We start from the raw sequence: 26,209 nt of genomic DNA, 5'->3' as shown, positions 1-26,209 counted from the left end.
CAATCTGGGAGCCCTGTCACAATCCAGGACTGGTGGCCCCCAAACACTCACCTGCCTGTGTGATGGCCCCTAACCACTCCCCTGCCAGCCTGATCGATGTCTAACTGCTCCCCTGCCAGCCCGATTGCTCCTAACTGCCCTCTTCTGCAGGCCTGGTTGCCCCCAAATGCTCTCACTTGCAGGCCTTGTCCGCCCAATTGCCCTCCCCTGCTGGCCTGATGCCCTACCCTGCAGGCCATCTTTGACCACATGGGGGCAGCCATCTTGTGTGCTGGACTGATGGTCAATTTGCATACTGGTCGTGACCAATTAGCAAATCAATCTCATTATTGTGTTGGAGCAGTCAATTTGCATATTGGTTGTGACTAATTAGCATATCCCTCTCTAGAGGCCCAGTGCACAAAATTCGTGCACAGGGGGTGTGGTGTGTGTCCCTCAGCGGAGCCTGCATCCTCTCCAATCTGGGATCCCTCTCACAATCAAGGACTGCTGGCTCCCAACTGCTCGCCTGCCTGATTGCCCCTAACCACTCCACGGCCAGCCTGATCGACACCTAAATGCCCTCCCCTGCTGGCCTGGTCACCCCTAACTGTCCTCCCCTGTCGGCCATCTTGTGTCCAACCGGGAGCGGCCATATTTGCATATCACTCTTTTATTAGATAGGACTAGAGGTCCGGTGCACAAAAATTTGTGCACTAAGGGGGGGAGAGGAGGGGTCCCTCAGCCCGGCCTGTGCCCTCTCACAGTCTGGGACCCCTCAGGGGATGACTACCTGCTGGCTTAGGCCCGCTCCCCGGGGGATTGGGCCTAAGATGGCAATCAGACATCCCTCTGGCAGCCCGGCAGCCCTTGGGGGATGTCCACTTGCCAGCAGGGAGCAGACCTAAGCTGCAGTCAGACATCCTTAGCACTGCTGAGGAGGCGGGAGAGGCTCCCACCACCACCGCTGTGCTGGCAGCTGTCAGCCTGGCTTGTGGCTGAGCAGAGCTCCTCCCTTGTGAGAGCGCCCTGACCACCAGAGGGCAGCTCCTGCATTGAGCGTCTACCCCCTGGTGGTCAGTATGTGTCATAGTGACCAGTCATTCCCAGTCGTTCTGCTGTTAGGGTCAGTTTGCATATTACCCTTTTACTATATAGGACAGAGGCCTGGTGCATGGGTGGGGGTTTGCCTTGAAGGGTGTCCCGGATCAGGGTGGGGGTCCCGCTTGGGTGCCTGGCCAGCCTGGATGAGTGGCTGAGGGCTGTTTTCAGGTTGGCGGGTGACTGAAGCTCCCAACCTCTCCTTTTTTTCTTTTTTATTCTGGGATTTATTTACCTTCTATGGCTGTCACTGGAGCTGAGAGCCGTCTTTAGCTCTGAGGCTCCGCTCCAGCTCTGAGACCTCGGCTGCTGAAAGCAGGTATCTGGGTTTGTTTGGCTTCTATAATTGAAACACTGTTGCAGCTCCAGCTCTGAGGCCTGGCTGGCTGAAAGCAGGTTTCTGGGGTTTGTTTAGCTTGTATAATTGCAACATTGTTTCTTAGAGTGCAGCTTCGAGGCCGGCAGCGGCAGGCGGGGAACCTTGGCTTCGTCCATCATTGGAGCAAGCAAGCTTCCTGTTCGCTTCAGCTGCCTGGCTGCCAGCTGCCATCTTGGCAGTTAATTTGCATATCACCCTGATTAGCCAATGGGAAGGGTGTCGGAGGTATGGTTAATTACCATGTTTGTCTATTTTTAGATAGGATTGTTATAATTTTTCTATTTTTTTATTATTGTCATTAATCTCTTACCTAAATTTATAAATTAAACTTCACCATAGGTATGTACGTACAGGAAACATTATAAAGGGTTCAAATATTTAGTTTCAGGTATTCACTTGGGGGTCTTGAAACATATCCCCCATGGATGGGGGGTGGGACTAGTGCATGTAGAATAATGAGTGTGGCTATGTTCAAATAAAAATTTATAAAAGTTTTTGGATTCTAAAATACTAAAACTTTAATTTCGCCCACCCAGTGAGGCTCAGTGGTTGAGTGTCAACCTATGAACCAGGATGTCAGGGTTCCACTGGCAGGCAGGGCATATGCCTGGATTTCAGGCTTAATTCTCAGCATGGGATGTGCTGGAGGCAGCCAATCAATGATTCTCCCTCATTATTGATATTTCTATCTCCCTCTCCCTCTTCTTCCTCTCTGAAATCAATACAAATGTTTAAAAATACTTTAATTTCATGTAATTTGCATGCCACACAACATTTTTTTCATTTCCCCCAACAATTTCAAATGTAAAAGCCATTCTTGTATTATAAGCCATAAAAGGCAGTAGGCCAGATGTATTAGTCCATGGTCATAGTTTGCAGACCCCTGGTACACAGCATTAACATGGCCCTTGACTTCCAAAGATGGCAGAGCTCCCTACCTTCCATGGCGCATGCACAGTGCATGTACTAGTATGTACATAGATAAGTACATAAAGGAGGGGAGTGGGGATTAAGGGTGATTCTTGTGAAGTTATCTTAGTTCACATTCTGGTACGATCAATAATTATATATTTAGTTAAAATACAAGCAAAACCACAGAGGTGGTTAACAGCCTACACAAGACCATTGTGCTCTTTTGCTCTATTTCGCTTTCTTATCATCTCCTTTCTTCACTGTCACTTGAAATTTACAGACCAGATCAATTTCTTCTTCACTGGACTCTTCTAACTTCTCAAGGTCTCACTGACAGATGTTAAACTTACCATTTGTTTAGCATGTACAATTATTTGTACCTAGTTAAATGTTCTTACACTATTTCTTGTGTTGTTTGGGTTATAAACCATGTAAGAACTATACTGATCCTATATTTGAAATCTAATTTTATTATTTTTTCTTTTAAATAAGAGCCTCTGTATTTATTGCATTCTGAAGTTATATTACGATAGGTCAGTAAAATTATTTTAGTTTATATTTTCTCTGGCACAATCCTGCTCCAATTGTGCAATTTTATAGAAGTTTCTTTACAGCTTTCTAATAGCAAGCCAGAATATTTAGTAATCAAAGGATAAGACAAAATATGCCCCCAAATAAAAAATATGTAAGTATCTATTATGTGCAGGATGTTAAAAGAAGAATAAAAATTCTGTCCTTGAATACACTTATAATCTCTTTGGGGAGATAAGGCAATTGTTAAGATTTTCATTTAAAGGCATTACGTAATTAAATACCAAATATGTGGTAGACACAATATAATGGACTTCATGAATAAAGTCATTTTCTTAAAAAACAGGCAGACTTTGGATAGGTACAAAGAAGAAAAAGGCATTTCCAGAAAGACAAGCTAAAAGAACAAAAAGGGGGAGAATACTTAGTAGAACTTTAGAGGATAAATTTTTAGATGGGGATCTTAGCGGTCACCCTAAGCTATAGCAAGATACCAGCATCAAAAAGATCGGGAACAATTAGAAAATACAGGAGTGGAGGTGGGGGAGGCAGAAAGGTTAGTCAAGGATAAATTTGGGACACTATCTAATAAAACTTGAAATTTTATTTAGAAAACAAACACTCTTGTGCTAACTGAACTTTAAATCTTTTTCTTTTAAAATTGGAGAGTAACTAGGGCATTGTATTACAAATGCATTCTTTTCCCTAATAACATCTACATTTTGTGGCCAACCCTCATCTCTAATAGCCTATGAACACTGCTCTATCTTACACCTGATACCTTATCTTATGTATTATATTACATTTAAAAGTTCAACATTTTTCAAATGTGTTAATCATCTCCATTTTAGATTTAGAATAATTATGACAGAAATGGTAATATATATGATGTAAGAGACTTTAACCTGCAGGTGCATCTAAACTTTCACTTCAAGGACAAAAGTATAATTTATCTCCAAAGTATTTTTTTTATTTTTAAAAAAGCCTGAAATAATAACCTATATAAATTATTAATTTAACACATACTCTATGAATCACATTAAATTGTATTAGTAGAAGACTATGATACCTTTCCCATTAATTTCTATTATCTATCAGAGACTACTGAAAAACACATACACAGGTCAATTACAAGCTACGTAATTATTCTACTTAAAGAATACGCAATCCAGGAAAATGGATGAAAGCAATTATCTATCAAGCCAACTGAGTATATTTTCATATGAAAAAAAGTCTGAATCACGCAAAATCAAAATAAGCCATGAAGACATTACTAATGAGAAAGAAAATATAATGGTAACCTGACCCTATAGCAAGTGGAAACAGTAAGCACAATATTTTGGGGGAAACTGAAAGCTGTCATACTACTGAGTAGTTTTCTTTTCCATATTTTTCTAACAGGCTGTTTTTGTTATTAAAAAATAGGTACAAGGGTTCTTCTTTTTTGGCAGATGAAAATGCTCAACAACTGATTTATGGTAATTGCTGCACCATTTGATAAAGTGACTAAAATCAGTGAATTATAAACAAACAAAATCTTCTGGTAACCTTAGCACAAATAAAGATAGTGCCATCATACTATACTAGTAGTCATGGTTATTTTTCACCACTACACTTTTGCAGTTTAAAAAAAAGGATTTCAATTATGTCCTTGATTAGGCAGTAAAAACTATTAATTTTTAACAACTCCAACTTTGCATGCTTATCTTTTTAATATTCTGTAAGACTAAATGGGAAGTATATATAAAGCTTTGTACTTTGGTGCCATGGTTCTTAAGTTGAAAAGTATCTGTATTAACTGAGTTAGTTGCAAGCTGAGCTAGCTGCTTTTCTCACAGAATGCTATTTTAACTTGAAAAAAATGACAAACCAAAGCTACTTAGGTTTGAGCATTTGGAAGAAACTTTCTAGAAAATAAAGTGAGCCTATCCTTCAAATAAAACATAGGATAAAATCCGAGCTTTCAAAAAATAGAATTTTGGAAAATTTGCGTGTGTCACCAAGAGCTTGACTATTTCCAATACCTGAAGCCTCTCTAATAGCATTAGTAGTGATATTAATGAACGCGATTTTTCAGTATTATGTAATGTCAAAATGTGAGATATCTGGAATATCTATTATCTCAGTGAACCAGTATCTCCCAAACAACCAATGCATAATGTTATAAATCATGCACAGGTAAAAGACCCATTTGAAGTGCAAGGCCAATCAATACATTTTAAAATACCAGTTTAGTTTAGAATCCAAAAATTGAATATGGTTTCAGGTACCACATTACAGTAACCTTTACAAAACTACTACCTGTAGAGTTTTGGTATATCGTCAGAAACAATATTCACAATTATCTGAAAAAGGCTATTTAAAAACACCTCTTTCCCCAATACATTTGTGTGAGGCAAGGTTTTCTACCTATCCTTCCCAACAAATTGAATGAAAACCAGGTGTGAAATTTAACACTGGAATAGAGGCAAAAATATTGCCACTATAATTTATAAAGCTTAGCTCTAATAATCCTAGGATATGATTTCAATTTTAAAAATCAAGATTTTAAGAAGGCTATAGATAAAGAGGCGATTAACTAAGGGCAACAACTAAAATACTAAAGAATCCAAAAAACTATTGCTTGATAAAAACATATTTAGTATGAAAGGATAGATAACACAAAATTATCCTCAAATATCTTAAATATTTTCTTAAAACAGACTTATTTTCAGTTGTTCCAACCAAATAAGAAATAATGGGCATGCCCGGCCAGTATGCTTCAGTGTTTGAGCATCGACCCATGAACCAGGTCGTCACAGTTCAATTCCCGGTCAGGGCACATACCCGGGTTGTGGGCTCAATCCCCAGTAGGGGGTGTGCAGAGAGCAGCTGATGGATGATTCTCTCTCACCACTGATGTTTTATCTCTCTTTCCATTTCTCTTCCTCTCTTTGAAATCAATAAAAACATATTAAAAAAAAAAAACAAACAGGAAATAATGGGCAGAAAATTCAGAGGCACTGATTTCAAAAGTAGGAATAAATTTTTTTTTAAATTTCTACCTAAAAGTAAAACACTAAATTTCTTGCCACCAAAATCTGGATGATCAACCAAAGATAATATAGAAGAGATGCTCCTGGAATGTATATATTCCTTCCAAATAATATGGCCTAGAGTATTGGTTCTCAACCTTCTGGCCCTTTAAATATAGTTCCTCATGTTGTGACCCAACCATAAAATTATTTTCATTGCTACTTCATAACTGTAATGTTGCTACTGTTATGAATCGTAATGTAAATATCTGATATGCAGGATGGTCTTAGGCAACCCCTGTGAAAGGGTAGTTCAACCGCCAAAGGGGTCGCGACCCACAGGTTGAGAACCGCTGGCCTAGAGCCTTAATGTTAATGCTTTAATGTATAGATGGATTACCTCGGATCTTGTTTAAAATACATTTAGTTTCTCTAGGGCAGGGGTGGGGAACCTTTTTTCTGCCACAAAGGCCATGTGGATATTTATAACATTCTCATTCTATATAAAATTATCAACGCAAAAATTAGCCTGCTATATTTGGTCAAACATTCAAATAACTCACCATATTGCTTTGGCAGGACCACACCAATGGCCAGCAGGTCAGACATTCCCCAAGCTTATTCTAGGCCCTAGGGTAAGGCCCAAGACTCTGCATGATACTTATGGTGTTGGTTCAGGGACCAAACATAAATAGCACTTTAGAGAGCTTAGAGTGTACTTTTTATTAAATTACTTCCTTAAGAGTTGCATAAGCTTTTTCTTTTTTTAACCATTTTTTAAATTTTTATTTTTTCAATTACAGTTGACATTTAGTATTATTTTATATTAGTCTCAGATATATAGCATAGTGGTTAGACACATATAATTTACAAAGTGATCCCCCCACAAATAAGCTTTTTAAATTAACAAGTACATGTACCACATGAGGGGGGGTCGGGGGGAATGGCAACAAATTCAAATGTTAGGGAGAAGTATATAATTTCATATAATTAAAACCAAAATTATATAGTGAAATTAACTTACTGTGGCTGGTAAAGGAAGAGATCAATAATATTATCGCGCCCTTTGGGGTGATTGAAGAAAACAAACAGAGACCAGTGAATGAGCCATGTTCGCTGCTGAAGAGACTGGAGAGGAGAACTCACAGACTAAAGGGTTTAAAAAGTACACATAGGAAATATTAATATATGAGAAAGAGGCAAGGCAATGAATGAATACTGCTCATCTCAAAACTTTAGTTAAAAATGAAAATTTCCTGAGGCATGTGCTAAGTAGGGTTATTATGATCAAAGTTCAATCTCCTAGACCCTTGGTCGGCAAACTGCGGCTCACTAGCCACATGCGGCTCTTTGGCCCCTTGAGTGTGGCTCTTCCTAAGCCTTAGGAGTACCCTAATTAAGTTAATAACAATGAACCTACCTATATAGTTTAAGTTTAAAAAATTTGGCTCTCCAAAGAAATTTCAATCGTCGTATTGATATTTGGCTCTGTTGACTAATGAGTTTGCCGACCACTATCTAGACCACTACTCTGTATGACCCTCAAAATTAAAATTTCCTCATTTTCAGAGACAGAATCAATAATGTCCACTAAGCCATTTGTACAGAGGCTGTAAATTACAGTTATTTCAGAAAATATTTTAAAAGTAAGAAATGAACTAATAAGCACTCCAAAAGATGTAGTTTTATTAAGCATCATAGATGAAAACAGTCATCTTCTGGATAGGACTTTAAATAATTGATGGCACTAACAGTATTGTGGAATTTTCACTGATACAGATAAAAAAGGTACAGTTGTTAACAAAAATGAAAACTGAGTTCTTTTCTCTAAGAGCCAAAAGTGACAGCTTCTTTCAAGGAGATTCAATGAAACTAGTCAACCCACTGTGATTTTTATGTCTGGCCAACAGAAGCTAATCTAAACATTTTAGTTTAGTTTATCTTCTTCTTCTATTTTTTAAGTACACAAAAAGTATGAAAGACACATAGAAATTCCAGAAAATAATCTAAAAGTGTTGAACTCACGTTATTATCTATGGTCTCTTTTAACCGTGTAAGGTCTTCCATGGCTGCATCCCAATTCTGCATTAAGATTTCAGAGGCCAGTTTTCCCCAAAGTGAACTCAAAGCATTTCTATCCGTTGCTGGAACCTATTTGAGATATCATAATTAATTATATTCTATACCCTAAATCCATCTAGTCTACTAAAATATGAGTGGCTCTCTACCCAAAAATTCCAGTCATCTAAGTCTTTACTAGATCACACCGATTCAAACCACTTTCATTTAACTTAATTATACTAAAATAAAAAAACCTCAGGTCTTTAATATTCAGCCTACATCAGAAAATAAAGAGTAACATAAAACTAGGATATAACACCAGTGTTTTTGTGTAATCCATTTCAGATAATTTATATACAACTAATCAAATTTTAGGCACCTAAAACTTTGGAAACCATTAGATTCAGAGGCAATTTGTTGCTAAATCAGTGGAGTGAAGATGTGGGGTCTGATTTATAATTTAGAGGAATTATTTCCAGAACAAAAATTTTTTTCCAGATGATGACACCAATGGAAGGGGTTATGGAGAGAAAAAATGGTCTACTGGTTAATGACAATTATTATCAAAGGAATATGTATTGAGCAATAAAAGTTTGTTTTCTCATATAATTCTAACAAAAATCCTAAGAGGTAAATAATAATGTTTTATCCACATTTTAAAGACGGGGAACAGATGTAAGGATAGTATAGTTCGTCCAAAATTTAAACTTCGAATCATGGAAGCTATGAATTTTATACTCTAGTCTTAACCTACAAAAGTGGACTGAGGGCCACCTTACTTTCTCTTGCCACTGTTAGAAGAGGGTAATAAACCAAAACACCTATACAGACTGTGCTAAATGACAAAAACGAGTAAAAGAGGACACTCAGAGCAAGATAATTGGATAGAAAGACTCTGGACTGATCAGATGTGCTAAAGCAGCAGAAGCAAGTGAAGGTATTGCACAAAGAATATAACCCTAAAATTAAAATTTTGAATTTAATTTTTCAATGAAGCATTTACACGGTAGTATAATTATAACATATTATTAGTATACTAGGGGCCCGGTGCACGAAATTCGTGCACTGGGTGTGTAGAGGGGAGTGTCCCTCAGCCCAGCCTGCCCCCTCTCACATACTGGGAGCCCTCAGGCGTTGACCCCCATCACCTTCCAATCGCAGGATCAGCCCCTTGCTGATTTCCCCCCATCACTGGTTCTGCCCCCAGACCCCTCCGATTGCTGGCTCTGCCCCTTGCCCAGGCCTGACGCCTCCGCCCGAGGTGTCAGGCTTGGACAGGGGACCCCCATCTCCCCCCGATCACTGGCTCTGGCCCCCGCCCAGGCCTGATGCCTCGGCCAGAGGAGTTGACCCTCATCACCCTCCAATCACCAATCACCGGATCGGCCCCTTGACCAGGCCTGAGGCCTCCAGCAGAGGTGTCAGGCCTGGGCAGGGGACCCCCAGCTCCCCGCGGTTGCAGGCTCCACCCCTGCCCAGGCCTAACGCCTCTGGCCTAGGCGTCCGGCCCGGGCAGCGGGGACCCGCAGCTGCAGTGGCCCCGCGATCGTGGGCTTCGCTTTAGGCCCAGGCAAGGGACCCCTAGCTCCCGGGACTGCCAGCTTCGACCTTGCCCAGCTCCCATCGCTGGCTCCACCCCTACTTCCTGCTATCACTGGGCGGAAAAGGCACCTGATTCTCCGATCATGGCTGGGGGGCAGGGCAAAGGCGGCCCCAGGGCCGCCTTTGGCCTGCCCCCCAGCTCTTAGCTCCCCCCTGGGTTTCTGGTCACTGTCAGTGGCAGGGGGCTTCTTCCTGCTTTCCCTTTCGCCTCCCTGCATTGTGCCTACATATGCAAATTAACCGCCATCTTGTTGGCAGTTAACTGCCAATCTTAGTTGGCAGTTAACTGCCAATCTTAGTTGGCAGTTAATTTGCATATAGCCCTGATTAGCCAATGAAAAGGGTATCGCCGTACGCCAATTACCATTTTTCTCTTTTATTAGTTTAGATATTATAAGTATATGTTACATAAAATTGCATGGGCAGGACTGGAAATCCAGCCACCAATAATTCTGGCTCTATCACTTAGTATAAAGAGCTGAACTGTCTTAACTTTAGCTTCCTCATCTATAAAATGGGGATAGTAACAGAACACACCTCAGGTGCTGTACAATCTAAATGATATAATACATGTAAAGAGATCACAACATCATTTGATATAAAAACTCAGGAAATGGTATCCAATGATGAAACTAGAAATGATATCAGAGTACTGTATTTGTCTACATTATGAGGATCACAGTAATATCTAATTCAGACTCTGTCTATACTGAGACCCTTCCTTTGATGGCAGTAATAACTCAAACATAGTCAATAACATTTAGCAAACTTTAAGAACATGCAAATAACAGACTAACTCTGCATATTAAATTTGGACATATATCTATGAAACCACGGAATATCCAGGACAACTTTATTTGTAAGAGACAAAAACAAAATGATCCAAATGTTCATCAACAGCTGAATATATAAGCAAATTATAGTATACTCATAAAATGGACTACTACTTAGCAATAAAAGAAAACTTCTGATATACACAACAATACAAGCGAATCTCAAAATCTTGCTCATCAAAATAAGCCAGGCACAAACTAACATATTTCATCCCACTTAGTGAAATTCTAGAACAGGCATAACTAATCTACGAATGAAAGGCAGATCAATGGATAAACCAGGATAAGGTATGACTACAAAGAGGCACAAGGGTCTTTCTGGGGGGAAGAGAGATATTCTTTATCTTGATTTAGTGGTACTTGCATGGGTATATACATTTGTCAAAAGTTATTGGAATTTAAAAATTGATTTATAAAAATCCATAAAACCACTGTTCAAGTCATAAAGGATAAAATGTTTGATCCTTAGAAAGAAATCTGAGTATTAAACTATTACATCAGCCCTGGATGGTTTGCTCCGCGGTTAGAATGTCAGCCTGTGGACTGTAGGGTTGAGGGTTCAATTCCCAGTCAAGGGCATTTATCTCGGTTGCAGGTTTGATCCCTGGCCCTGATCGGGGTGTGTAGTGGAGGCAACCAATCTCTGTCTTTATCTCTCCCTCTTTGCCCTCCCTTCACTCTCTCTAAAAATCATTGAAAAAATATCGTCAGGTGAGGATTAAACAAAAAAACAAAAACAAAAATTACATCAAATCTAAGATGCCATCATCTTTAAGGAAATACTATTTTATGTTTGTTACCCAAACCACAACCAATTCAAGATACATTCGAATTTCAGAAAATCTATCAAACTGTGTATCTGAAAGTCAGTATGAAATAGACATCTTTTATACTGATATTATCAAACTGGCTAAATATGATCCAAAATTTCGGTCAATATTCTAAAGTAGCAGTTCTCAACCTGTGGGTCGCGACCCCTTTGGGGATTGAACGCCCCTTTCACAGGGGTCATCTAAGACCATCAGAAAACATATATAATTACATATTGTTTTTGTGAGTAATCACTATGCTTTAATTATGTTCAATTTGTAACAATGAAATTGGGGGTCACCACAACATGAGGAACTGTATTAAAGGGTTGTGGCATTAGGAAGGTTGAGAACCACTGTTCTAAAGCTTCTAAAAGTCGTCATTACTCAAGCTTCTTAAGTAAAGGAAAAGTAACTTTAAATCAAATGGCATGTACTTAACAGTAGATAAATTCTAAATTGAGTGGGGAAAAACCCCCCATAAAAAGATGATAATAGTCCTTGTATGTTAAAATCACATTTATTTCAAATAACTACTAAATGAGGAGAGGGATTATAATTTGGAACCAGACCAAAGGTCACAGGGAGGGCAGATTAAAAAAAAAATTAAAATACAGTGTTAATAACTTCTAAAATAGAAATGTTAAAAAACTTCTATCAAATATGCTTCACCGTATCATTTCAAATTAATGCATTTCTTAGCACACAAATCAAAGAAGTTTCACCTCCAAATAGGGTTCATCTAAACATTCCTGATGTATTCTAAAAGCCACCAAGTCTTTTTAAAATAAAGGTGGATTCTAGGGTCACACAGCTTTAATTTATACAACACTGACCTACAATAGGTCACTCGGAGAGTCAAATTCTAATCTCAGATCATAGTTACAATGGTTCTTTCATAGCTTATGTTTCCTAACCATAGATTTAAAAGAATAACCAATCACCAGAAAAGAATTCAGAAATGAAATAAGGCTATTGAAAAAAAATTTTAAATAAGTAAAACAGCATTCATCCCAAATCCAAAACATGATTTTTATCTTTGCTTGTAACAAAATTTCAAACAAATGCAGATTTTTATAGTACTGCCTATCTCAATCAAAAGAAAAAGAGAAGTAAAATAATTTATAAACTTAGCTTTGTTAGCCAACAGGAGATGACTAACTCCCATCTACCTCAAATGTTTTGTGGCAATTTAAAAATTAATTGTACATAATTTCTAAGCATTACCCAATGTTGACTGCTCTTAATGTAAAATATTAATTTTGTGTTCAGATCATGGTGTTCAGTTACTTAACCACATGTCATTTGAGTTCCAACACAAGATTTGTTAGGCAATGTAAAAGTTTAAAAGTAACCCAGAAATTTTTAAGGTTGAAAACTAACTTGGATCTTAATATTTAAAAGGAGTAAACATAAAAACTCCCCAAACCTGTAAATATTTACCTATCCCTTGTAGAAAATTTCAAACTTAATTATAAAACCATACTACATAAATCTAATAATACCATTAAAACTAGAATATGTATATATGTTAGGATAAAAGCTTTTTGTAGCAGCGCAGCACGTTCTTTAATCCCCAAAAGGTTCATGCATACTGCTTTGGCTCAAGTCCATGTCATTACAGTTGGCTCTTCATACTAACCTGCTTTCAAGGGTGGATATGCTAGAAGAGTTTCCATATCTGGATTTCCAGCAGTTACCTTAAGTTTCCATGTCTTAGCAAAATGGCACATTCACTCACTGACCAGCAACAATAAATTTACTGTGCTAGAACTCTAACATGATACTAAATCTTCATTCTCAAAATTCACTCCCAGCATTAACAAATGATATGAATAACCAGCTCTTTTCATGTTCCTGTAATCATATCAGCCTTCTGATTTTACAATCCTGGTTTAAGCTGTTTACATTTCCAAAGTAATCAACTTTTGCTCTCTTAAATCCTTCATAATATTCAAAGTAAAACTGATGGAATTTTCTGATAAGTCACTACAAGTTTAGCATCACTGATTACCTTCAATGCACTTGCAAGCTAACCTACAAATTAAGAATTTGCTTACAAATGGGAGCAAGAGAAAAATATTATTCCAAACCAATCTTGGAAAAAAAACTAAATTTTTTTTATTTATTTAGAGAAAGGTACTTTTAAAAAATGAAGCTGTGAGCATGCCCATGCCTTTCCCTTTTCCTTCCCCTCCACCCTCATCAGGCATAGTACCATGAGTTTCCTCACTCCCAAGGGCCCTTCCTTTACCTCCATAACTTGTTTCCTAAGCCCATTTCTTTCTTTCTTTCTTTTTTTTAAATCTTTTTAAAATCCTGATTTCTGGGCCTCATCCTCCGGAAATTCTGCTTCTTTGTTACTAATGTTGTGGCCCCACCCCATAACAAAGAAACAGAATTTCCGGAGGATGAGGCCCAGAAATCAGGATTTTTTTTTTTTTTTTTTTATTGCTTGAAGTATTACAAAGGGTATTACATATGTGTCCATTTTATCCCCCCGCCCTATACTGTCTCTTCTAGGAATTACTTCTTCTACCTCTGTGATTTACCAAATGCCGGGAGCCGGTCCATCCTTGCTGTTTCAAGGGACCTGGCATATATGGCATACGGCTCTTAATGTTTGCTCACCTTCTTGGCGCTGTGTTTTAACCAAGGTCACCTCCCCGAGAAAGGTTGTTTCCCCAGGTAGGGATTTTTCCCTGAAGTTAGGGAGGGGATGAAACTCCTTAAATAAGTGCCAGGCGGGTAGTTAATCAATTTAACTACAAACAATCATGCTTAAGCTACATAATCTTTACTCCCTGGAATGGAGATAAGAAACGCCCTAACCTTTGTAATAGAGATTGACAGGATTAAAATGAACTGGTATAAATACAGATGTAACAAGACAGTAAGACACAGGGCTTGGAAGACAGGACCAAGAGAGACAGAGCCTAGGCACAGAACCTACACAGAACGTTCTCTAGAGACAGAAGAACTTTGCTGGAGAGAGCATGCCGGAGGATCCTGGACAGGGACTGGCTTCGGAGCCTGGAGGCGGAGCCTGGCGAGAGAGCATGGCAGGGGATCCTGGACTGAACCTGACTGCGGAGATTGGCAGGAGAGCCTGACTAGAACCTGGTGACTGAACCTGACTGGAGAACCTGGACAGAACCTCTCTGGAGATCCTAAGCAGAACCTCTCTGGAGATCCAGACCAGAACTTGGCTGGAGATCTGGGCTAGAGATCCTGGCTAGGCTGCTGATCAACTGAACGCTGTCTCCGTGTCCTTCCTTCTTCGCCGACTCCATCTACACCTTTGGGGACCCCTGGACCTGCTGGGGTTGGACCCCGGCAACCAAATAGATGTTCTCTTACAAAAAACAAAACAAAACAAACAAAAAACCCCCCAAATCTATAGACATTATTTCGAAACTCCAAGGGAATCCTATAAAAGAGAGGGCAAAGAAAAAAATTACTTACCAATACTCTAAAGAAGTAAAGATATTCTGCTGCTCCAGAGTAATTCCCACATTCATACTGGAACTTTGCATATCTGTAGAGTGTATCTAAATATTCTTGCCTAAACTAAAAAACGAAAAACAAAAAAGCTGAAACTGTATTTTAAAAAAAATTTACTCCTTTAAATGCCGCAGAAGACAATTCTTTGAAAGTATTCTGAAAGTTGTCATAAAAAAATAAATGCCCTCAAAACGTAAATTTAAGAATTGGTAAATTTAACATTCATATTTCTGGCGTCAAAGAATTATGAATTGTAATGTACCTACTGTGTTACAATTGATACAAACTTGAATTGCTGCTGAAGGTTTGATGTGTGTTTCTTAGCTAGTGATTGAGCTTAGATAACTATCAGATATATGTAAGGTTTTGTGATTCAGTACAAATAATATGTACAGTAAACTGTTCTCTGTGATCAAAATTTAATTTTGGCCCCAAAATTTGCCAACTCTTAGAGTTGATGCAAGAAAAAGTGAAGAAATGTTAGAGAAGGGCTCCAAACCTGATCATTAATAAATCCACTAAACATTCTACGTGAAAACCAGAAAAAGTATTCTGCACAGTGGTCAGCATGCCTCTTGTTACAATAATGGTTAAATGAGAGAGAACACTTGAATGCAAGTTACAGAAGTGATAGTACTAGTATGCAATGCCTTATGCTTTGAGTTAACACAGGGGAAAAGAGATTGGGAGATGGCTAGAAAAGTCTGTATCATTTCTTTACTTCTGAATTTGGGGATTTATGAAGGCCTTGATAATGTTATGATCTACTTTATTCCAAAAGGCAGCCAAAGTATTACTTAATTTTATTACTCAAGGCATTTCCCATTCAAATATAGTTCTGTCTTTACTTATTGGTTAACCCATCAGAAACATAAAACATTATTATCTGATTAGTCTGAAAAAATAAATCCAAAGTTTTGAGACCTTCTGTTACCTAAAGGTAAGTATATGACTTTTCTATCATTACCAATTTTCATACCAGATATTACACTTAATCAATGGATCTGGAAATTATATTCTTGTCGAACAAGGAACCTATCTATACAGCACTATTCTTTAATTACCCTTATAACATGACAACTATAAAAGTTTTCAAGACACTACTTACACCATGCTTGTCCGCCAAGTAGTCAAACAGCATCCGACCATCCCTTAATAAAAAACAAAAATTACTGTATTTTATAGTCCACAAAAAATAAGCACATCCAACTTCTAACTTATTATCCACATAAAGCCACTTTAAATACCTTAATACCCAAACACCAGAAGTAAAATAAGACTTCCAGAATAAAATAAACAGAACAGTAAATGTTTTGAAGAAATATAAACTCAAGAATTGCAAGTTTTAAAATTCATTTCAGATTTTTTAGTCCTAACTGAAAACCATGTGTTCTGTCATACCACATCCATGGTAATGCCCTTGGATAATGTTTTTAGGTAATAAAACCAGAACATTCTGACTATTTTTATAGTGAGGCCCAATGGTCAACTTAGGTGATAACTTACTGAAAATGATACATATGGTCCCAGACGTGAGATGGTTTGACTTAAGAATTTTCAACTTTGCAATGGTGCAAAAATGATACATACTTTAAATTTTGATCTTTTCATGGGCTAGCAATATATAGTGTGATAACTATCTCATAATGGTGGGGAGCAGCAGTTAAGTCACAGCTCCTAGATAGCCTTGCTATCATGAGAATAAACAATTGACACTCTACAGTGTATTCACTGTATTACATAATTTTTCCCCATTGTAGGCTAATGAAAGCATTCTGACTTTAATCAACATATGTGTGGCTATATGTTATGTTGGAAAGGTTAAGTGTATTAAATGCATTTTTTAATTATGATATTTTCAACTTACCATGGGTTTACCAGGACACAACCCCATCGTATGTCGAGGAGTTTCTATATTTGCTATCTTGGGTATACATTTTAAATAGAGAATACATTCTTACAGAACAAAGACTGGAATATGTGGACTGTACATACTATTAGGAATTAATCCTATATAAAAATTTGTCCCCCTCCCAATTTGTTAGTATTTTTCATAAGGACTGTAATTTAGCAAATTTACAAGATTAATAAATCATGCCTAACTTATAGGACACGAATGCTACACACCCTATGTAATTATTATATATATCAAAGTGTTAACCCAATTCAACTTTTTATTTTTTTAGCTTTGCATAATTTGATATGTTGGCAAGATGGTATAATGGTGACAAAGACTCCAAGGAACAAGTGATAGATGGGTACCATTGCCTACCTTCTAGACATGTTCAAATATAAAAACATTTTTTAATGCTCCTCCCAGCATGTAAGCTGTGGCATATCTTTCAAGAGTATACTTTTACTTGAAGAGTTATTTAATGAGGGTTGGATATGTTACCATTAAAATTAACATGGGTATATTAAAATACAGAATATGAAATGTACATGAAATTTCAACATAAAAAGATTAAATAGTTTACATGTTTAATTGGGTTACAAGTTTTTAACACACAATTCCATCCTTTCACTTATCTCCAATTTAGTGTGTATTAAGCTACAAGGAGTCTTCTCTTTCTAATATTTGGTAAACAAATCCATATTCACCTTATTCATATCCTAAATCCCATTACATCCAAGTGTTTACATGACTTGACTAAATTTACAATTTAAATCCTAAATTTCCTGTTGTACCCTAATTTCTGGATTATTTCAGCTGTCCCTTTGTGGTTACTTACATGTGACTTGAAGGTCTACAATTACTCATAAGTATACATAAGTAGTTAAGTATTACATATGCATATGTACACACATACAGCTATATATAAATAGATATTATATATGACTAGAGGCCTGGTGCACGAAATTCGTGCACTGGGGGGAGGGTATATGTGTGTGTGTGTGTGTGTGTGTGTGGTGGTAGGGTGTGTGTGTGTGTGTGTGTGTGTCCCTCAGCCCAGCCTGCACCCTCTCCAATCTGAGACCCCTCGAGGGCAGTCGGACATCCCTCTCACAAGCCAGGACTACTTGCTCCCAACCGCTTGCCTGCCTGATTGCCCCTAACCACTTCTGTATGCCAGCCTAATCGATACCTAATTATTCCCCTGCCAGCCCGATCGCCCCCAATTGCCCTCCCCTGCCAGCCCAGTCACCCCTAACTGCCCTCCCCTGCCAGCCCAGTCACCCCTAACTGCCCTCCCCTGCAGGCCCAGTCACCCCCAACTGCTCCCCCACAGCAGGCCTGGTTGCCCCCAACTGCCCTCCCCTGCCGGCCCGGTAACCCCTAAATGCCTTCCCCTGCAGGCCATCTTTGACCACATGGGGGTGGCCATCTTGTGTGTTGGAGCGATGGTCTGTTTGCATACTAGTTACTAATTAGCACAGCTCTCTCTTATTGTGTGGTCAATTTGCATACTGGTCATGACTAATTAGCATATCCGGTTATGACTGCGAGGGTGTCGTGACCAATTTGCATATTACCCTTTTATTAGTATAGATAACTTTATAAAATATAGCTATCTCTGTGTATGTGTATAGGTACACCTGTGTGTACATATATGTATGTAGTAAAATATGGTGTGGTATAGTAAAATCCTAATATATACAAAAAGCCAGGTGCTGTCACGACCGGACAGACTACCAAGCAGCAGGCTAGGGAGCTGAGGGAGTGGGAGCTGTGGGCCCCCAACTGCCTGCAGTGCGGTGGCAGGAGAGAGCCGTGGGCCCAAATGACCAAAGGACCGGTCCGGCTCTCATGGCATGGCGGGGCGGGGCTGTGGAGGCTGAGGAGCCTCATGGGGCGGGGGACTGTGGGCATGGAGCTTCCCGGAGTGGCTGAGGCGGAGGAGCATCGCAGGGCAGGGGCGGTGGATGCGAGGCAGCGGAGGAGCGGGGCAGGGGCTGTGAGTATGGAGCTTCGAGGGCGGTGAGGTGAAGGAGCGTTGCAGTGGTGGCTGAGGCCGAGGAGCGTCGCGGGGTGTTGGAGGCAGGGCAGGGGCTGTGAGTGTGGAGCTTCACGGGGCTGCTGGAGTGGAAGAGCCTCGCAGGGCAGGGGCTGTGAGCGTGGAGGTTCATGGGGCAGGGGTCACAGAGGCAGAGGAGTGACGCTGGGCGGCGGACATGGCCCTGATTGCAGCTAGGCCTAGGGATCCTAACCACGCACGATTTAATCGTTCGCTGAGTCTCTAGTCCTACATAATAAAAGGCTAATATTCAAATTGTCCCCTCAACCAGGAGTTCAACCCGGGGGTGGGGCTGGCCTGCCAACCGCCCGCGGCCCCTCCCCTCCCCGCCCCCAACCAACCCCCCCCAATCTGGGGTGGGCCAGCTGGCCAACTGCCCATGGTCCCTCCCCCTGGCCAGTCCTGCTCGATTGGCCCCCCCCACCCTATGAGGTGGGGGTGCGGGGGCAGTTCCCATGTCCCCTCCCTATGGCCGGACCCCACCCGTGCACAAATTCGTGCACAGGGCCTCTAGTACATTATAATACGGGATAGCAATAGTGTAGTATTTGCTGCTTTTCTAAAAGATATCTAGTAATACTTTCCCAAATCACAAGTGAAAATTCAGAGCCAACCTCTCTAAAATTTGACTTGATAATATATCATAAGAACTAAAGGTACAGCATGGCAAAATCTGCAATTTCTCAAGGGAATATACTGGTAGCTAAGACTTACCACAAAGGCAATATTCAATTTAATAGATTTTATTTTCAAACATTTTAAATAATCTAAAGGGCTTCAATTAGTGATATTAAGTCAGAGTAAGGCAAAACGTTTTCTTGGAAACCAAACAATAAGTTTTTCTAGCTAAGGAGAAGTTAGGAATAAAATAACCTTATCAGCTCTACACTACCCTCCTTGGGCTGCGCATCAGGTTGGAAGGATATGGGAGAATGTAGCAAACTGATAAAGTGAGCTCAGGTTTTCCTTACAGCTCACAACCCATGTGCTCCAGGTACTGCCTAGGCAGTGTTTCTCAACGTCAGTACTACTGACATTTTGGGTTGGATAATTCTTTTTTGGAGGGTAGAATATTGCCCAATGAATGTTTAGCAGCATCCTTGGCTGCTCCTTGCTAGGTGCCAATTCACTCCTCCTGTTGTGAAAACCAAAAATGTCTCCAGACATTGCCAAGGAGACAGAACTGATGCAACATAATCAGATTTAGGTAGGTGGTAAAGAAGTTCTAAAAAGAATTTAATATTAACATTAAGACTTTCTTGTCACTATACAATAAGGATAAATGAAAACCAATATATAAAGGAATCAATCAAAGTTCAAATTAGCATTTGTATTAATCCAGGAAAGAGAATTTTTATAATTCTACTTAAGGAGGTTACCTGGTTGACTGCATTTGCCTTGTAGTTTCTGGATCTTCAAACATCTTCACAATTGGTTCTGTTTCTGCCTGAAGCTGTTTTAGTTGTGCAACAACTGTGGTTCTTTTCTCTCGCAAAGCTAATTAAAAAAGCAAAGGAGTACTATAATGTTAAACTATAACTGCTCCCCAGGAGGATGTCTCTGGAAATTTTTCATTTTACAATATTGTGCATATATGTATTTACACTAATAGATTCATATGCCAATACCACCAACTCAGTAACTTCCCCAGATCAAATTTCTTCTTTCTAGCAATGATAAGGCACATAAAGGAAGAAGGAATCCTCATTTTACTCAAGAGAAACTGGGGAATATACTGATACAGCCTGGGAGAGGGAAGGGAAGAAGGGAGGGGTGTCAAAAGGAAAAATGATCTAATTCTACATTCAGAGACTTCATTCCCAGTGTTTTTATATGTGTTCTCATTAAATTCTCTCAGGTGAGTATATTATTCCAGAGTTCTGAACAGAGGTTCAGAGGAGTTTATATATTATTATTACATTTTCAGCTAAGTTTAATGGGATTTAAATCCAGTCAGTAATCTCTCTTTTTGCTATAAATATACTAGTTCTGTAATCTCTCAAACCCAATTCTATAGTTTCTTTTCACTGCATCATGAAGTCAGAGAAAATTCACATATAACCTACCCTGCTAGCATATTTTAAAGTTTCAATAAGAACTTTTCACCACAAACTAAAATTTAAAGAGTGAATGCTATTGCAGGGAACTGTAATATAAGCCAAAAGATGATTATGTTTAATGTAATAACTCTGCATTATATATTACAAAGTATATACTAGAACAGTGTTTCTCAAAACAGAAGGGGATCTGTGATCAAATTTTGAGAAATGTCAATTTAAACAAAGTAAATTGTGTTTCTGTACTGAAAGAGTTCTTAGATTATTTTAAAATACTCTATGCATAAAAGAAATGATATAGAATATTTCAGTATTTTCCAAACTTACAGACCACCATTTTTTAAGGAACATCTATTACCACAGAAAAAAGGGATTTGAAAAACACTAGACCAGTAATTCTCCAATGTGGACACTGGGCCTCAGCCAACCGTTTCTGATTAGGCTGTAAATTTGCATTTCTAACAAGCTCTTCCAGGAGAACTGATGATGCTGGTCCGGGGACTGTAGTTTTGAAGACCATAGCTATACCCAGATGAAAAATAAACCCCTAAGGCACACAAAATGCTAATTGAAAACGTTAGTCAACCCAAAAAATTGCCAAAGTCTCAGATAATTCTAAGGTAACAATCTGATTGATAACCACAACTCTGATGATACTATGAACGAAATGCTATAAACTAAAAGTATTTTATGACCATGTCTTAAAGCAATCTCACATCTTTTATGGTGTGAAATAATATGCTTTAGAAGACCTATAACCTAGTATTACCTTTCATCCAAAGAACTCTTTTGGCTAAAGCTTTTAATAAAATCACAAAAGTTTAATTCATACATCCTCTGTTCACAAGACAAGCTTCAGTTCTAATGACAAAACTTACCATGAGGAATATCATCAGAATAAAGGTTTTTGTATACATCCATAGCAAAGTCTACCATGTTGGTATCACTAAGAAGATCCAATTTTCCTTGTAATAATTCTTTTTCATTATAAATCTGCAAGTGAAAATTACTTATTAGTAAGTATACTGAAGTTCCTCCAAACAAAATGATTAATACCAAGATAAGTTTACCTGGAAATACACTTCCTGAAATACAATTTTTTAAATAAAATATTACATAGTATTAATTCACCCTCTTAAAAGACAACCTACAGATACATAATATTCTATATACCTAGTAACTTAGAAACAAAGGCAACTGAACACTGCAGATCCATTCCCACCTAATTCTAATTCTCTTATTTTTTATGTGTCCCTATAAACCACCTTTTATCCTTTCTAGAACAAGACTATGCCTAAATAAACAACCACACCAACTCCATAGGTAGGCACATATAGTTGTCTCTCCTCCATATTCAGGTAATTAGAACTTTAACTATTAAATTGATTTAACATTTTAGTATCTCAACATCCACATGGTGTTTTCCCATCTCTATTTAAAGTAGCCTCTCCTTTATTCCCACATATTTTTTCACTAGTTATAGTCCTTTTAATGCTTCCCCACCCATAACACTGAAACATAACTAGCATCCAGTTCTCTAAGTCAACCATGTCGTATCCATTTTTGCTTTGCAGAGAGTTCAAGAAATATAATTTAACCCATACTACAGGGACCAAATAAACAAACTCTCAAGAACATGAAATTAAGTGTATTAAGCAATATTTGGAGATTCTAACAATAGTATTCAGGGGAAGAGAAAGTAATAAAAATAAATTTTTAATTAAACAGTCATTAACATAAGGCTTCAGCAAAAGAAAAGGTTTTTATATTAAATTTAATTTTGCCAAGGGAGGTGGGAGGCAGGGACGATGCGGGAAGGCTCCCACATTTTACACCATGAAAAGAAAAGATGAAACTGGTCAAATGGTATAGCCATGAGATCAAAACTGAACCTTACAAACCACATAAAGAACTCCTACAAAAGCCCTAGCTGGTTTGGCTCAGTGGATTGAGCATCAGCCTGCGGACTGAAGGGTTCCAAGTTCGATTCTGGTCAAGGGCACATCCCGGGTTGTGGGCTTGATCCCCAGTAGGGAGCATGCAGGAGGCAGCCATTCAATGGTTCTCTCTCATCACTGATGTTTCTCTCTCTCTCTCTCTCCCCCTCTCCCTTCCTTTCTGAAATCAATAAAAATATATTTTTTAAAAAAGAACTCCTACAAAATAGAGAGGATCCAATTGAAAATGGCTAAAAGATTAATATGCCTATATCAATAAAACTTAACCAAATACCCAAAAGGCATTAGAAAGGTTCTAAACTTAATCATAAAAGGAAATGCAAACTAAAACCACACTAAAAACTAAAACACGTGACACCAGTCTTGGTATAGATGTAGAGCAGGGGTGGGGAACATCTGGCCCATGGGCCATATAAGGCCCGAGTAATCATTTGGTCTGGCCCTGCCAAGGCATTAGGGGTGTTATTTAAATGTTTGACCAAATATAGCAGGCTTATTTTTAAGTTCATAATTTTGTATGGCACTCAAATGATGTTATATATATCCAAATGGGCCATGGCAGAAAAAAGGTTCCCTACCCCTGACGTAGAGTCACAAACATTTATTCTGATGGCAGGTGTACAACCACTTTGGAAAGCTATTTTTATCTCCTAAAGTTAAACATATATTTTGACCCAGCAATTCTGCTCCTAGGTTCCCAAGAAAAATAGCATTTCCAATAACGATCATAGCAATACTATTTTTAACAGCTAAGTCTATCAACGTTAGACTGAATAAACTATGATCTACCTATCTCTATCTATAAAAGGCTAATATGCAAAGTGTCCCCTCGGGAGTTCGATCATCCACTATGACGTGCACTGACCAACAGGGGGTGGCACGGAACGAAGGAAGGCCCCGGTCGGCAGCCGGAAGACTCCGATTGGCCCCGATCACCGGTTAGGCCTAGGGATCCTACCCGTACACAAATTTCGTGCATCAGCCCTCTACTACACACATAAAAGGACTTACATTGAGCACTGAAAATCAACAAACTACTGCCATCCTAAAACTTGGATGACCTTCACAATGTTGAATGAAAAGAAGTCACACAAAACAGTATGAGAGGCTGAATGCTTAATTCCATTTATATAAAATCAAAACCTGCCCTAGCTGGTGCGTCTAAGTGGTTAGAGCATTGGCCTGCACACTGAAAGATCCTGGGTTCGATTACAGTCAAGGGTAGGTACGGACCTTGTAGGACCTGTGGGAAGCAACCAATCGATGTGTCTCTCTCATATGGATATTTCTCTCTGTGTCTCTTCCCCCTCCCTTGCACTCTCTCTAATAGCCACAGGTGAGGATTAACAGAGGGGGGCACAGAGAAGACACAAATATGTATTTATTTACTCATTTATCAAATAATCATTCAAAGCCTTTATTCCAGACTCTATTTTATGTGCTGAGAACAGAGAGCAAAGAACAAAACAAAGTTCCCGCTCTCTCCAAGCTTATATTCTCCAACATTTCAAATTGTCCTCCTGTATCCTGGTCACTGACTCTCCCAACCACCTATCTTTCAAAACTCAACTTAAAGCCTCTCTTCCTCAAAGTCCTTATGCCAGATTAGAATCTCCTCAATTTGATAGCACTCTGCCAGTACTTTTTTGACACATTACTTTTTGCCTTATACTTGAGAGCTTGTTTGGAGGTTCTAGCAGGGGAGCGCAGCTACTCGTATACCCTTGACGGAAGACCGGTCCTCTCCTGGGGGGGGGGTTGTCCTCTTCGACCCAGCGCGCAGCTTGGGGGGGGGGGGGGGGGGACACACATGGATCGGTGAGGGAGGAGGGGGACACCCGCCTAGCCAGCCAGATCAGCCGAATCAACCCTGGCGATCAATGGGGTGACAGATGTCGCATCCAGATCGCCCTCACATCCTGCCTTATACTTAATAGACCTTCATCTCCTCTAAAAGAGAGGTACGATTTTAGCGGTGAGGTGTCTGGATTTTACCTTGGATTTGTCACATTTCCACAGCAGCCCTATACGTACTTAGTAACTGCTCAACAAATACTTCAGCAACCTCTTGGGTGCACTATGGCCATCTCACCAGCATTCTCTCCAGGAAGAAAGTACTGAGCCCAGTTATTTTGCACTGATTCTCAGCCGCCATTTATAGTTTTTGTTTTGCCCTGTGATATACTAATTTACGCTGACACACTCCTCCCTTTTATCTGCCTTGGAAAATGGAAGTATAAAGAATACATGAAAATGTGAAGTTTGGTTAGTTTAGAAACATTTCTACAAGTAGCTGGCAAAGGATTTCAAAATACAGTTATTTCTCTTATTTCTTATCCAGAAAAGAAAACAGAAGGCAGACTGAACTATTATATTCAAGCTTTAAAATACAGGTGGTAAGTACATCCTTTGTGAAGAAACACCAAGGCAAAACTATATCCTGTCAAAATAAAGCTTTATGAGGAAAGACATTCTTGAACATTTTTTAAATGAACTGTGTGTTTCCTAACATCAGCAATTTCAGAGTTGTCTGTATGTGCTTAGGCAAGGATCACATGAATTTGAGGATTATATGTTTAGTGAACCACATATACAAGAAAATCCGAAAAGTTATCAGAACAAATCAATGTTTATTTGTAGGGCTCATTTCGTCTTACTGCTATTGGGGGACAATCTATTTCCCAAGTCTGGAGTTCCCTAGATAGACCTATGTTTACATCTGCTTCCAGAAACAGAATTCATTTATCTCTCTGGCCTACAGCCTAATGCTTTCAGCACAGTAACACTGCCTTATGATCACTGAAATGCATCAATTTCCCAATAAACTCAAAGAATAACCTAAGCTCAATATTTCAAAACTCTTAGGACGGAGGCATTTTTAAAAACCAAGTACCGGGGCCGCACTTATTCAATATATCTTGAGTAGCTTGAAACTAACATCAACCACGATTCCAATCACTCGAAGAATATGCATCTCTAACTGGGAAAGAACTTTTAGGTTACAACGTGTCGGGTGTGCTTTTCTGGGTGGGAGTGGGGTCCCCATCCGCATCCGACAAACTGCTGCTTCACTTGGAAGAACTGGCGACGTATCGAAAGGCCAGGAAGACTCAATGCCAAGAACGCACAACTTTATGGCAATCAAAGTGCTGGACACTTCAGCGTAAGAAAATTAATCCACACGACCCGGCCGGCGAGCAGAACCCTCCCAGTTCCCGGAAGGAAGTGCCCATCTCTACCCTCCGGGGGGCTCGGAGCGGCGGGTCCGAAGGTCCGGCGGAGCCCGCGGCGCAGCGCTCACTTCCGAAGGGAACTGAGGCGGAAGTGCCGGGCAGGCAGTGAAGCTGACGCCGCTCTCCTCCCCGACTTCCCCAGGGTCGCCTCGCCCCTCCTCTCCTCCGGGCCGCGAGTCCGCGGGCCCAGTCCGCCCCGGGGACGCTCAACTCCCAGGAGGTCCTGACTGCCCGGCCGGGACCAAACTCGCGGCCGCCCCACACGTGTGTCAGGCGAGCC

General features: G+C 39.6%; 1 protein-coding gene across 2 annotated transcripts in view; it reads right to left on the bottom strand.

Annotated features, from left to right (window-relative positions):
* EIF3E (eukaryotic translation initiation factor 3 subunit E) overlaps window positions 1-26,209 on the bottom strand; it is a 47,645-nt gene that overhangs the window by 21,197 nt on the left and 239 nt on the right. Inside the window, exons 2-7 of one of the 2 annotated variants that reach the window (XM_059671910.1) lie at window positions 21,617-21,731; window positions 20,061-20,178; window positions 15,834-15,876; window positions 14,687-14,791; window positions 7,942-8,067; window positions 6,941-7,065 (exon numbers count right to left, since the gene is read on the bottom strand). In XM_059671910.1, coding sequence (XP_059527893.1) covers window positions 6,941-7,065; window positions 7,942-8,067; window positions 14,687-14,791; window positions 15,834-15,876; window positions 20,061-20,178; window positions 21,617-21,731 — 632 coding nt within the window. The remainder of the gene's footprint in view (window positions 1-6,940; window positions 7,066-7,941; window positions 8,068-14,686; window positions 14,792-15,833; window positions 15,877-20,060; window positions 20,179-21,616; window positions 21,732-26,209) is intronic. The other variant, XM_059671911.1, reaches the window with a different exon arrangement.

Source organism: Myotis daubentonii, chromosome 17 (genome assembly GCF_963259705.1).
Source record: "Myotis daubentonii chromosome 17, mMyoDau2.1, whole genome shotgun sequence".
NCBI lineage: Eukaryota > Metazoa > Chordata > Mammalia > Chiroptera > Vespertilionidae > Myotis > Myotis daubentonii.
The sequence above is the reverse complement of the archived record's forward strand: the minus strand, read 5'-3'. Positions and strand labels throughout refer to the sequence as shown.